Source organism: Protopterus annectens, chromosome 7.part0 (assembly GCF_019279795.1).
Source record: "Protopterus annectens isolate FY-2018-M chromosome 7.part0, PAN1.0, whole genome shotgun sequence".
NCBI lineage: Eukaryota > Metazoa > Chordata > Ceratodontiformes > Protopteridae > Protopterus > Protopterus annectens.
The window spans coordinates 1,742,459,015-1,742,472,336 of record NC_056739.1 but is presented as its reverse complement, the minus strand read 5'-3'; the positions used below and the strand labels follow the sequence as shown (position 1 = coordinate 1,742,472,336).

The 13,322-nt window shown below is 39.9% G+C and overlaps 1 protein-coding gene across 1 annotated transcript in view; it reads left to right on the top strand.

Annotated features, from left to right (window-relative positions):
* The window catches only part of LOC122807215 (tubulin polyglutamylase TTLL13-like), a 2,572,017-nt gene that overhangs the window by 1,850,069 nt on the left and 708,626 nt on the right, over nucleotides 1-13,322 (top strand). The window contains exon 10 of the mRNA XM_044078283.1: nucleotides 1,104-1,285. Within this exon, the coding sequence (XP_043934218.1) occupies nucleotides 1,104-1,285 (182 nt within the window). The remainder of the gene's footprint in view (nucleotides 1-1,103; nucleotides 1,286-13,322) is intronic.

Genomic DNA, 13,322 nt, shown 5'->3' with positions numbered 1-13,322 from the left:
CCAACCCCCATCCTTTGATATCTCTTGGTGAATTGAGTTGTGTCCTTATTTACTAACTTTGTAGTATTCCTATACCAGATATGGTCTCCAGAAAAGGATTTCAGGGATATATACCTCTTTTGTCTGTATATCAGCAAACTCGATCTGAGGTAAAAATGAGAGAAGCATTGTGGGTAGGGAGAAGAGGTCGAGAGTTTTTGGTCCTCGCAGGCTGTAGTACTGCCGAGTCGGTTCCGAGTTCGGAACTAAACCCGCAGGTTAAGGATAAATGAAGATAGACAACACAGATAAAACATTATGGTGGGTACACAACTTCTTTTTTGTTCCATTAATTATTTTATTTATTTAAATATTCTTACAAAAAAATATGTATTTAAATGGAAAAATGTTAATATGATTTGTTTTCTTTTTTATTAATGTATGTTTGGCTATGTCTCAAATCATAAATTAATAAAGATGTTTAAAAAAATAATTACATATTTTGTTAAAATTTAATGATTGATTGATTTACTGACCCATCTGTCTATTTATATATTTATTTATCTGTCAGTTATGCATTTGCTGATCAAGGTAGAGCACTGATCCAAGTCGATCATTTTCAAGGTTAACTTAGAGTTTACAATCAGAAAAAAGGATACAAGGTAATGTAAGAAGTTAGTCACACCGTAACTTACATTAAGAAAACAGTAATAGAATCACAAGTGAGTATTCATATCTTGTAAACTTTGCAACGTTGTACTATAATACTTTTGTTCAAACAGATTTGGAGCTTTCATATGGCAGATAAATGTTCTACTGTATATACAACTGTGAAACTTTCTGTACAGCTGCAAGTTATTTTTCAGGACAAGTCAGCAAGAGGAAGATAACTGCAAGTGTCATACTACTGCTATGCTGTACATTTGCATAAAGGATAATAATGCAAATGAGTGACCTTCCATTTCATGACATCTGCTTTATTTTGGTTGTTGTCTCCATTTTCCAGTTTTTTTTACAGCAACATCTTCATTAACATTATAACCTTCACATATGCCGTCTATATATGACTATGTCATAAAATGTATTTTCTCCAAACTCAAATCACTTCCTTAAATATTTTGCAGGTAAATCACTCTCCAAGCTTCACCACAGACTCCCAGCTAGATCGGGAAGTGAAAGATGCATTATTGTGTGATACCCTTAACCTTATAAACCTCAGAGCATGTGACAAGAAAAAGATTCTTGGAGAAGATAAAAGAAGGGTTACAGAACGTCTGCTACAAAAAATTCAGCACCAAGAATCTAGGTACTGTTGTTACAAATTTTATGAGCTAGACTTTTACACATAATTGATTGAAGTTAATGTGTGCTAAAAGTGTCAAGAGTGCTCATTTCTTCACTTCTGAAATGCCAAAACCCCCATTTTATTTTTGCCTTGACCGCTCCATTCCCAATACTCAGGTCTTCTTATATTTACCCAGTAAATGTTTGACGTCCCTGTTAAATTCGCCCTTCCAGTTCCAAGAACCTGTTTTGTTGGTTATTACTGCTTCTTTGAAGATACATTTCCTAAAAATATCTCTTAAATTATTTTTGTATCACTTATATTATGCTTCTTTATTACTGAACTCCATTTTAGAAAGATGCTACCCTTTGATGCTCACTTAAGCACGTGCAGGTTTCTCTGGTGTTACAATTTTCCTTAACTGCTTTTCAAATAGGCATATTAAATTCTGTCCCTTTCTTCATATGAGCTGTGGAACAGAATGTACCACCATTGTTGTCTTTCTTTGTGCTTATTTCCTTAATTTTTATAAAGATGCAGCCTTCTAAGGTAGAGCTAATATCCCCTCTGAAAGCTCATACCATAACACATAGACAAATAAAGCATTCATTGCAAAAAAAAATTGCTGCAGGGTTTTGATATAAATGGCATAATGACAGAGGCACATGCCATTCACCCAGGCAGATCTTTTCATGTACTTGGATTTCTTTAGAGGATACATGGCTTTAAGGTCATGCTAGAGGTATTTAGAGAGAACTCACAAAGTCTGCCCACAGCATACCAGGATCCAAGATGAGCTCTCCAGTCCCTCACCCAGTGCAAATATGAATACAACTTAGAGGTAGTCCATGTGGATGTGAATGACTTGCGGCACTCGGCCCTGAGGGCCGGGAAACATGTTGGATTTCATTACACAGGAGCAAGTAAGACGTAGCATTGAATAGAATCCTACCATCACTCAGAATAGTGATCAAATACAAAGAAAAGTTGACTAGCTTTAATAAGTGGACAAGTCATTGGTGTCATTTTTGGGGGATCTAACATTCGTCAACCTGAGCTGAGATGTTAGGCCAACTTACATTACAAAGGATGGTCTGGTTCTCTTACTCCAAGGCTTTTGCCTAATGGTCAAAGCTTATGCTGCCCCCCCATAGTAACTTTTTTGGCAAAGTCTATCTACTGGACATCTCAACATAACAGATAAAATTGCAGCCATTCTAAATTCTGACTGTATTAAGGTTGCACTTTTCAACAAGTCTTAATAATAAATTGTTGGACTTTGAAGCTGCTGTGCAAGTTGAACACATCCATGTGTGTTTCATATGGATCACTACTGCAGTAGCCTAAGCTATATGGGTTATATCCTGCTAAGAATATAACAACCAGCCAGCTTTCAAAGCCTCAGGGCACCTTCCAAGCTCCCAAACCATTAGTCAGCTCAAGCTGAGCTGATTAAAAGTCAGATTTTGGTGCCAAACCCTTCACAGTTTCCTGCCACAGAAGAGAGCATTCCTCTGCAGGCTTTTGAGGATCAGAGTTTGATTAACTCTCTTCCCTTGCTGGACAGATAAGTTTCCTTTGGGGAAGTAACCTTCCACTTTACTTTTATGATAGAGTCTGTACTTTTTCTGTAAAATATTAAGTGTAAAGCTAGAAAAGTGTTTTTAATAACTGTCATGTGACTTTTAATGTGTTTTAAATGAGAGCATCTTTTTTAAAAACGTTTATGTTAAAAAATTATTACATTTTATATTAAACTACCTTTTCGTTTGGGAAAGTTGGTTTATTTTACTTTTGGGAGGTGGGATAAGTGTTTAAAGTGCTATTTGCTGTGTTTTGTTGGTGAAAAAGTTACTTTTTTTTACAACTTGCCTATTTTACTGACTATTGCTGCTAGGCTTCCCCAGGAATTGGGCACCTTTTTCAGCTGAACCATGTAGCAGCCTAACAGTTCTTGGTTCTTCCTTCTTCCAGCCACAAAACAAAGTAAATTATTATTCAGCCTTTGCCATCACAGCATACTGCTAAAGTGCCTCAGCAACAGGTAGGTAGGTGACTCTGCTGTGACCAAACTGGTTCATCAGACCACTCATCTTTTCCTTGGGTCCTACTGGTGTAGTCCCCACAACCACCATGGACTAGGGGTTAGACATGTCCTCTGCTGCTCTTGGAATGCCATTGGAGGGCAAGGGAGAGCTACTCTTGTTGGTCCTAGGAGAAGGGGCAGAGAACACCACTTTGTCAAGCCAGAAAGTTATGCTCATTCCAATTAAAGTTTTTGCTTGAAACAGTAGTCTTGTTTCTTCAGAAATTTCCTTTCGGAAAGAAACAAAAGCGTAAACATTTGTTTTCCCTTGTCTCGGTGACCCTGGACTGGAGTAGTTTATTGAGTTTAGTTCAAGGTTTAGTGCAGGCTGTTGAGCCTTTTTGTATGTCTCTTTGGTAAAGAAAAAAAGGATTCTTCATTTTCTAAAGAGATTCAAGAAAATTAACTTATAAATGATCATGAGGGACAAATTGTGTTTTCTCTCCACAGACTTCTAACTCAGATTCCGAGGAGTGAGTGGCTTCAGACAACCCCTTTGAAGGATCCTCTTTCTCTGTATGTAACTATTTCCAGAATGAAACTGATGTTTCATTGGGAAAACAGTGATATTTTTCAGTCCTTCAGAAAGTATTATGATTTGTTACAACTGAAATTTCCAGAACCTTCTCCTTTTCCTCCTGTTCTTTTTGCTCTGGGGATGTTTTTGTCACAGCCTGTATTTTGCCTGACAGACAGGCTAGAAAGCAAACAAAGTATATAAAGTTCCTCAGTCTGAAGTTTTTATACACTCTTCCCAGATCAGATCCAGCATCTATTGCTTTTCTGAACCCAGCTGCTGCTAAGCATTTGGGTGATATGTTTCCCTCTCCTTTTGTTTAGGATAGCAAGACTGTTGATAGTTTTGAGAAAAAAAAAATTTCTGATGTTGTCAGTTTTCATTCTGCCCTCAGCTGATGGGTTCAGATCCGATCCCTCAGCCATTGCTAAAGCTTGTAGCAACCAAAAAGCTCTTAAGCTTCTCCCTTACTCATAATGCACCAACCCCAATTTACCTCAGACCTCATGTGCCACTTTCAGCGAAAGACGTGGTTTACCTTAGCTCTCAAGTATTTGTCAGATAACACTTCAGACAGTATTCCGGACTGGATATTAGTTTCCCACCCCAACATTATTTCTGATAGTGGCACCCTACCCGACTCCCTTAGTAATCATCTTCCTGCCTTTGCATGTCGTTCACCTTCCTCCCTCCATCTACAACAAAACTATATCTCAGCCCGTACCCTGAAAAATTTCAACCCTCAAACTTTCTCTGACTCTTTAAAATACATGAACTAGAATCCTCTAAAAAAAACTTACTCTGGACAACACTGTTACATACTTCAGTATTTCATTCATTAACCTACTAAACTGCTTTGCTCCCCCCAGAACTAAAAAGGTTACACCCAAAACTGTCCCGTGGCTAAACAAAAAAACTATAACCCTCATGCATCTCAGAGATAAATAATGGAAACATTACCAAAAATGCAAAACACCCAACTCCCTGTGCAAATACAAACAACTTCGTAATAAAGTAAAAAAAAAAAAAAAAACAAATTGCTACCGACTGAAAATCCTACTACTCCATACTTTAAAACAATCATAAATCCAGCCCCCAAAAATTCTGGAGCAGTATCTCTGCCCTCATCTGTCCTGACAAAAAAGACAACCCCTGCCCAGATCCTAACTCTTCAGATCATTTCTTAGCTATCCAGTTTAACTCCTTCTTCATAAACTCAATAGCCAATGTCACCATATCTGTCCCTAATAATGTGTCAACTCTGACCTCATCCCACACCCTTAACTCTATTCCCTCTGGCACCAATGCTACTCACCCCCTTACTAACAAACCTATTCCTATCAATACCATAAAAAAACTCCTACAAAAATTAAAACCATGCTCTAATGCTCCAGATTACCTTCCATCTAACTTCTGAAACCAGCTGCCAATGGCAAAGCTCTTCCCATCTGCATCCTAATAAATTGTTTCATCCAAGAATCCTATGTACCCCTCCTCTGGAAAAAAGCCTTTATCATTCCCCTTCACAAAGGGGGCAACAACACTGATATCTCCAATTTCTGTCCAATAGCCATACTGTCCCCTATCTCTAAAATTCTTGAAAAATGTATCCACCTGCAACTCTTACCCTACCTCTTAGACAGTCAACTGCTGACCCCCACACAGCATGGATTTAGACCTGGACACAGCACGACTACTGCCCTTCTCTCCTTCCTCAAAATTATCAACTGCTCTGGCAATATTGTATTTACCCTTTTTCTAGACATATCTAAGACCTTTGATACTGTTTCCTATAACCTTCTCTTGTCCAAGCTCTCTCATCTCAATCTTTCCTCCTCTTTCGTCAACTGGTTTTCCAGTTACCTCTCAGATAGACAACAAGCCATCAAGGGGAAAAACTGTACCTCTTCATTCCTTCACACTCTGACATGCATTCCACAAGGCACTATACGGGGCCCCTTACTATTTAACATCTTCATTAATGACTTTCATCAGTGTATCCCAAGTGCTAAACTTGTCGAATTCACGGATGACTTTACCATTGTTTGCACTGCCAAATCTCTCCCCAAACTCATGAAATTAACTTGATGCCTTCTTTTGCACTGACCCTTAGATGTTGAAAAATCACCTAGCTCTCAATGCATCTAAATTCAAAATCATGATATTTACCCATCTAAGTACACCAAAATTGACAAGAACTCCTTTTCTATAGTCAGCCAAAATATGACCCCCATTGAAATAGTCTCCCATACAAAGCTTCTAGGTGTCCTTATTGCTGAACAATTAAAGTTTGATATTCAACTACAAACTAATATTAAGAAAACATACCAGAAGCTGAGAATGCTGTATCAACATAGTTGTTACCTTACTCCCTCAACCAAGCACATCCTGTCTACCACCTACTTCATTCATGCCCTCTTGTATGGAGCCCCTCTCCTTACAAATCTTCAATCCACCCTAAAGTCAAAACTGTCATCTTGCTACAATAAAATCTCTAAGTTGCTACCGGATTCAAATCCTCCTCTCACCACTGCAATACTCTCCACTCCTTGAACTGGCTGGAACTCCCTAACTATCTCTCTTACATTCAACAAGCATTTACTTTCTTTCTACACTTGGTGTAGTTCCTTTTTCTACCATTGCTGGTAGTTTTTTCTATTTCTGCTTCTCTTTCCTGATATAACAAAAAAAGTCTCTCCTTAATCAATAAGCTCATTGTCAAACCCTCTAACTACCCCTCGCCCTTCTCCATCCTCAAAATGCATCTTTCTGACAGACTGCTCAGGTCCAGCCATCAGAACCTCCTTAAAGTGTATAAACCCATACATACTACCGGGCAACTTCAATTATCATTCCTCCCTCGCACGACTATGGAATTCACTTCTTCCACACATTTGAACTACCCACAACCACTTCACCTTTAAGACATTGCTCCATTCCCATCTCTCTTCTCACTGGGAATGCTCCTGTTCTCACCCCACCTGACTCCTATTTCACCTTTACTTCCTTCTCCCTTCTTTTTCTAAACTCAACCTAAGACTTGATTCTGCTCTTTTCACCTTCCTCTTATTCTTTACTACTTTACTTATCCCCTAAATGTCTTAGAAACTATAGGTGCTTGTATGCCTTGTACTCCAAAATGCATTATTTTATATTTCCTAAGAATGCTTTGTTTGGGCACATTCCACAGATGTTTTGTACTATTTCCATGTCACTTTGATATTTTTATATTTCCTGAGAATGCTTTGTTAGAGCATATTCCACTAATGTTTTGTCACTATTTTCTATGCCACGTTGTTTTTGATATTTTTAAACTGTGTATTACTTCCAAATCTTGTTGATTTTTGCTATTGTAAAACTGTACATGGAGCGTTTCTCCTCAGGCTTCCATTGAAAATGGGCTCATTTTGGCCCAATGGACTGTCCCGTTTAACAAACTGCAAATAATAAAAAAAATATATAAAATAATTTCTCAAGTCCAATTTCTCTTAAATTCTTAAAGTGTTTTCTCCCCTTACCTTATCGTAGTTGGTACCTTTCTGAATTGCTATCATTAATATTCTCTTTCCCTTTTTGACTGTCGTACAGTGCGTACCTCTTTTAATACTGTTGTTAGCATTTACTTTCTTTCTACACTGTTGTAGTTCCTTTTTCTACCATTGCTGATAGCTTTTCTATTTCTGCTTCTATTTCCTGGTATAACAAAAAAGTCTCTCCTTAATCAAAATTTTGCTTTTTATAGTTTTTTGGCTATGGCAGAAAAAGGCCCCATAAGTTTTAAAAAAATGTGTTAAAGTGTGGGTGCACACTGCCTATGTCGGATAACCATACTATGTGTGTATATTGTCTGGGAGTGTTACATTTCCAGGAAGGTTGTTCCATATGCCATGGTTTTAACCCCAGGGCACTTGTGGAATGCAAAAACAAGCTTATCTTAAAGAGCCTATTACCTTCGACTTTTGAAGAGGCTGTATCTGGAGATCAATCTCCCAAAGCTAAACATTTGAAAACTTCTTCGAAATTTCCTACATCCTCCTCATCCAAGAAAAGAACCAAGATGAATCTAACCTCAACCTCTTATCTGAAAAAAGAAAAAAACTGATATCCCCAACTTCCTCAGATCCAAGAAAACAGATATCAGATCCATCAGCTTCCAGTCCTACTGGTTTGGGTGTTATTCACATATCCAGAACAAGATACTCACCTTCTGTGGATCCAGTGCGCACAAGGGTGCTCACACTGTTTTTTGAACTTCACAGACCCAGGTGCCATCTATTGTTTCCACTCCTTCTTCCAAAAGTTTGACAGAAGAAGATGTGGAAAGAGTGGTGCAGAAGATCCTCTCAGTACAGAGTCAGGTGGGTGTCTTACCAGCTCCTACCACTTTGGGTCAGGAAGTCCATGGTTCTACCACACCCCCCACTACAAGTTCCACCTCTGACTCCTTCGACTGTCTCCATCTGGCTTGGGTCTGAACATAGCAATATCTTTGGATCCAAAGCTTACTCTGAGTGCTGTGATTCAGTTGGATCCCATGAGTTGTCAGAACTGAAGCTTCCCTGTTGGATTTGAGGTGTTGGGGAGTCGACTTTGAAGTTGTCAGGGGCGTCTCTGCACCTTGGAGCCTCGGCACTGGATAACTTGACTCCAGCTTCCACCTCTGAGAGATTACTTTTGCAGAGGGGAGGACAACGGTCCAAAAGCTTGTCTTTTTGGATCTGAGGTCTTCCCTTTCTCTGGAGTGGTCTGCCTTCAAGGCAGTAAAGAGGATTTTCTGTCCATCAACAGAACAGACCAATCCAACCCCTTCGGATCTTAAGCCTTCTACCTTGACATCTCTGCACTCAGAGCCTCATCACACTTCACCACAGGGACAGCCAGTCCGAGACCCCCAGGTTTCCCAACAGGGTATCGCAATCTCTTAAGATACCTCCCTAGAGCATCCAACTGAGGAGGTCCCTCAGAAAGAGACATGTAAGAGGAAGCATTTGTAGCCCTCAGAGGAGTCAGTCACTGAAGATCTGGACTTTGATGAAGGTGAAAGGTCCCCATGGTCACCTCCTGAATATGTCTCATTTGGAGACATTCTCGAGATCCTAAAGCAGAGAGGTGGCTGGACATCAAGCAACCCTTCAACCAAGGAGTCTATATTCCTGGAGGCTTTTGGTGCTGGCCTGTCTACCTCCTGGGTTACTCTGCTTGCTGACGAGCATATTGAGTTAGTCTCTCAGCAGGAGTGGAAGGAACCAGACACCTGAAACCATACCTAGGAGACCAGACAAGATTATGGGACCACCTGTGGATAAACAGTTTTGGGGTAAAGGGGTACCCATTAAGCCACGGTTGTGGCAATGGCTACCAAAAAGGAACTTGCCGAGGAGAGTTCCACTGTTCATCCACCTAACAGGGAGTCCAGGGTGATGGATAGGTTTGAGAAGCATTTCTATGCTTCAGTGACTTTCGTCTTAAGGTCGCTGAATTATTTGCCACATTTTACAAGATTACAGAGGGATTTGATTAAGGAACTCTGAAATACCTGCTTAGGATCCATGTTTGCAGAGGTCCTGTAATCTGTGACTTCTCAGTTGGCTACCCTGTAGTCTGTTTCAAATTCTTCCCTGAGGCCGATTTCATATGTAGCCAAAGGAACCTCAACAGCAGTGGGTTCAGGCATTTTCATCAGGAGGCATGCCTGTATGTGCTTATGTGATTTTGTGGAGCCCTTCAAGTCTTTGTTCGTCAGTGCTCCTTTTGACGGCACTTCTTTGTTTGGCCCCAAAGTAAAGGACACATTATCCAGGTGTGAGAAGGATGGAAAGACCCTATCTGCCATGAGTGTACATTTTTTGACCCCTCAAAGATCCTTTTCTAGGAATCAATGAGGTGGTTAGAAGATGCGGTTCAAGACATATCAGGATCCTTTCCAGGACACATGTGGAGGAAGTTCCCCTCAGGGGCAGAAGAGGAAACTCCAAATTGGATCTGATCTCCAATAGTGGAGCATCATTTGGTTCAACTGTTCTCAGGAACATCCTTCCTTGATTCCACCTGGGATTATAGGTAGCTGGGGACTCTATCTTATCAGTTAAGGATAGAATGAAATTTGACAACATCAGATAAAGAAGTTATGTACTTACCATAACGTTCCATCTGTGTTGTCCATTTTCATTCCTCCTCAACTCCCCACCCACCAACCCCCATCATTTGCAAACTTCTGGAGGAATGTGTGTTTAGGGGACATCATTCTCCTTATATTGAGCTTGGGATGTAGTCTTTTTGTGTATTGACTGCATGCAAGTTTTCATCTTCTGTATCAATGCATATTAAATATTTCCTTTCTGTCAAAAATCAGAACACAAGATCTGAGGTAACTTGGGGTTGCTGTATTATGGGTAAGGGACAAGCTTGAGAGTTTTTTTGGTTGCCACAAGCTTTAGGAATGGCCAAGTCAGATCCGAGGGATTGGATCCAAACTCATCAGTTGAGGAAGAATGCAAATGGACAACACAGATGGAATATTATGGTAAGTGCAGAACTATTTTTCTTCTGCAACATGTGTTTTTAGAATTCTCAGCTGTCGAGTCATATGTATAGATTTTTGTTTGTTTCTTCTGTGAACATGAGAAGTGTTTTTGGCATTTGTTTCCTCTTTTGAGGAGTAATCTTTTTTGTTGCTTTTGTGTCTCAAGTGGCTACGCATTCTGTGAAATATGCTTACAATTTCTTGATAGCACTTTCAGGGCTTTTGCCACTGAAACTGTTTTGAGGATGTTTGTTTAGTTGCATTCTCAAAACCTTCAAGACAGTGGTAGAAATGAAGTTCTGAATTCTCCCTTGAATATAAAAATATTTTTTGACCATCTGCTTCAGAGGTCCTTATGAACCCTTCCTTTTCCACCTGGCTAAGATATTTAATGCTCTCCATTACTTTTAAGGCAAAATGAACAGTCTCAGCAAGCTCCTGGTAAGTAAGTGTTTAAAAAGCTATGGTAAGGAGTTCCCAAAAAACTAGAGGAAACCCCCCAGAACTAAAGACAGTCTAATAGGTCTATATGACTATTTACAACACTTCCCCTCCCACCCTGGCTAACCCTAAATCCATCAAGGTTACTTTTGGCAGTGGAAAGCTCTCCCTCCTTTTTTGAGGGATTTCTCTTCACTTACCAGATTTAAATCATCTTTTCCGTCCGGTCATGGAACATATACTTTCTCAGGAGGTGTTAGAAACGTTCCTTCTTCCTCTTTTAGGGCAAGGAGTTTATTCAGTTGTGCTTCTTATAGCAAATTCTAAATGTTATCCCTTAATTTCCTTTTGGGTTTTTTAATAACCTTAGCTTTTCAAAAGATGCTTTTCATCACATTCCTTGAACCATGTCAGAAATGTCTAAAGGTTTCTTTCTCTGCATCACATTTTCAGTTACTCTGCATTACTCTTTGGTCTATCCAGTGTTTTGCGGGTATATGTAAAGTGTTTAGCCCCTTTGATAGCCTACTGCAGATTGCGAGGTGTTCACATATTGCCTTATTTACATGACTGGCCATTCTCTGCAGAGTGTTTTCAAAGTATCCAGAATCTCTCACTTGTATAGGGGATCTCCTACAGAAACTGGGATTCCAGCAGAATTTACATATGTCTTTTTTGACTAATTTTCACATGATTATTTTCATGGGGTGTCTTTAGAACACCATGGTTCAAAGATCTTTTATTCCACTGGAAAACATAAATCTGTATCTAGATCTATTGCTGAGTTTTTCCACTCAAACTATTGTCTCAGCAAGGGAATTACTCAGGATACCGGGTCTCATGGCATCTAAGAGTCTCATGATATCTGTTGCAAGACACTTTATGACAAAATCCATTGATACCTGTAATTTGTGTGGTAATGACATCTATATCCTGTAATAATTCAGTTTCCAGTTTTGTGGTTTGTGAATAGAGATTTTTTTTTCAGGAAACACCATATTTTTCAAAATCCAGGTCTCCTCATTCTCTTTTCTACCTCCAGCACAGTTTGTCACTACAGCTGCCTCAGACTTTGCTTGAGGTGCAGTGTCTATGAGGATAAAAGTGCAAGATCTTTAGTAAATACAAGGTAGACCAAAACACATAATAATAACAACAACAACAACAATAATAGTAATAACAATAATAATAGATTTATTAGTGCTTATAAATGTTTCAACTATCTCTTTTAGCCCCTGGTACCCTTACAGGTGTTTATAGACAATACCACAGTAATGTGGCACATAAACAAGCAACCAGTTCTTATCACAAGCTCCTCATAGAATGGATCTACTCACACAAGACCGGGGTGTTCAATACATTCTGACCATAACAACTATAAGTGACTTCCTGGACCTTAGAATTTTTATACCTTTCTGGCATCATTTTAACAGGGATGTACAGCAATTATAAAGGAGGTAATAAATCCTACTACTAGAAAATAATTTCATAGGTTCATAGGAGATTGCTAGGCTAACAGTGTAAGAACCCTTACAAGCTTAGCCAGTATAGCCCAAGTTTAGCCAATATATGTCCCCTAGGGGCAAGAGGATGGCATAGGTTTTACATGTGTCTTGAGTATCTTACAGATTGCCCCTCTCCATAAGGGACATAGGCATTACCCCAGGTGTGAATCTGTGATTCCCTTTTCATTGATACGAATTCCGTATGAAGAGGACCAGGGAAAAGCTCTGCTTAACATGAATAGGAAGCCTGTTCCAAAGAAGGGGCAATCTTTGAGACACATATCTATCTCTCTAGCTTGTTTTGTTTGAGTTGCTGACTTAGTTTAGCTCCCTAGATCAGGTGATCCTTGTGCTGTTTGACTTGTACATGCATAGCAGCTCCATAGGGCAGCCATGGTGGTGCAGCAGTTAGCGTTGTCACCTCACAGCAAGAGGTTCTCCAGTTCGATCCTCGGCTGGGGTGCCTTCTTTGCGGAGTCTGCTTGTCCTTCCTGTGGTCGCGTGGGTTACCTCTGGGTGCTCTGGTTTCCTCCCACATCCCAAAGACATGCTGTAGGTGGATTGGACAATTTAAATTGGCCCTAGGCGTGAGTGCGTGCGTGTGTGTGCCTTCCATGGAAGGTTGGGTGCCAGGCTGGCAACTCGACACTGTAAACCTCTACTGCCAATCATGAGCAGACAGGTGATCTGCTGTAGTGACCCCTAACTGAGAAAAGCCGAAAGAAGAAGATGCATAGCAGCTCCATCAGAGCTGGATTTGTGAGCGCCTTGTAGATCAGGCATAGATCATCCCTTAATAGTCAGTAGGAGACAGAGTAAAGGGATAGGGCTTTTAGTCTATCTGGATAGGACATGCTATTTACACCTTATATTTTATTTGTGAGGAACCTCTGAGATTGCTCCAGCTGCTGTAGGTTCCTAGTCAAGTACACACCAAATGGCGCATTGTACTCGATTATTGGTCTAATGAGGGTTGAGTACAAAGG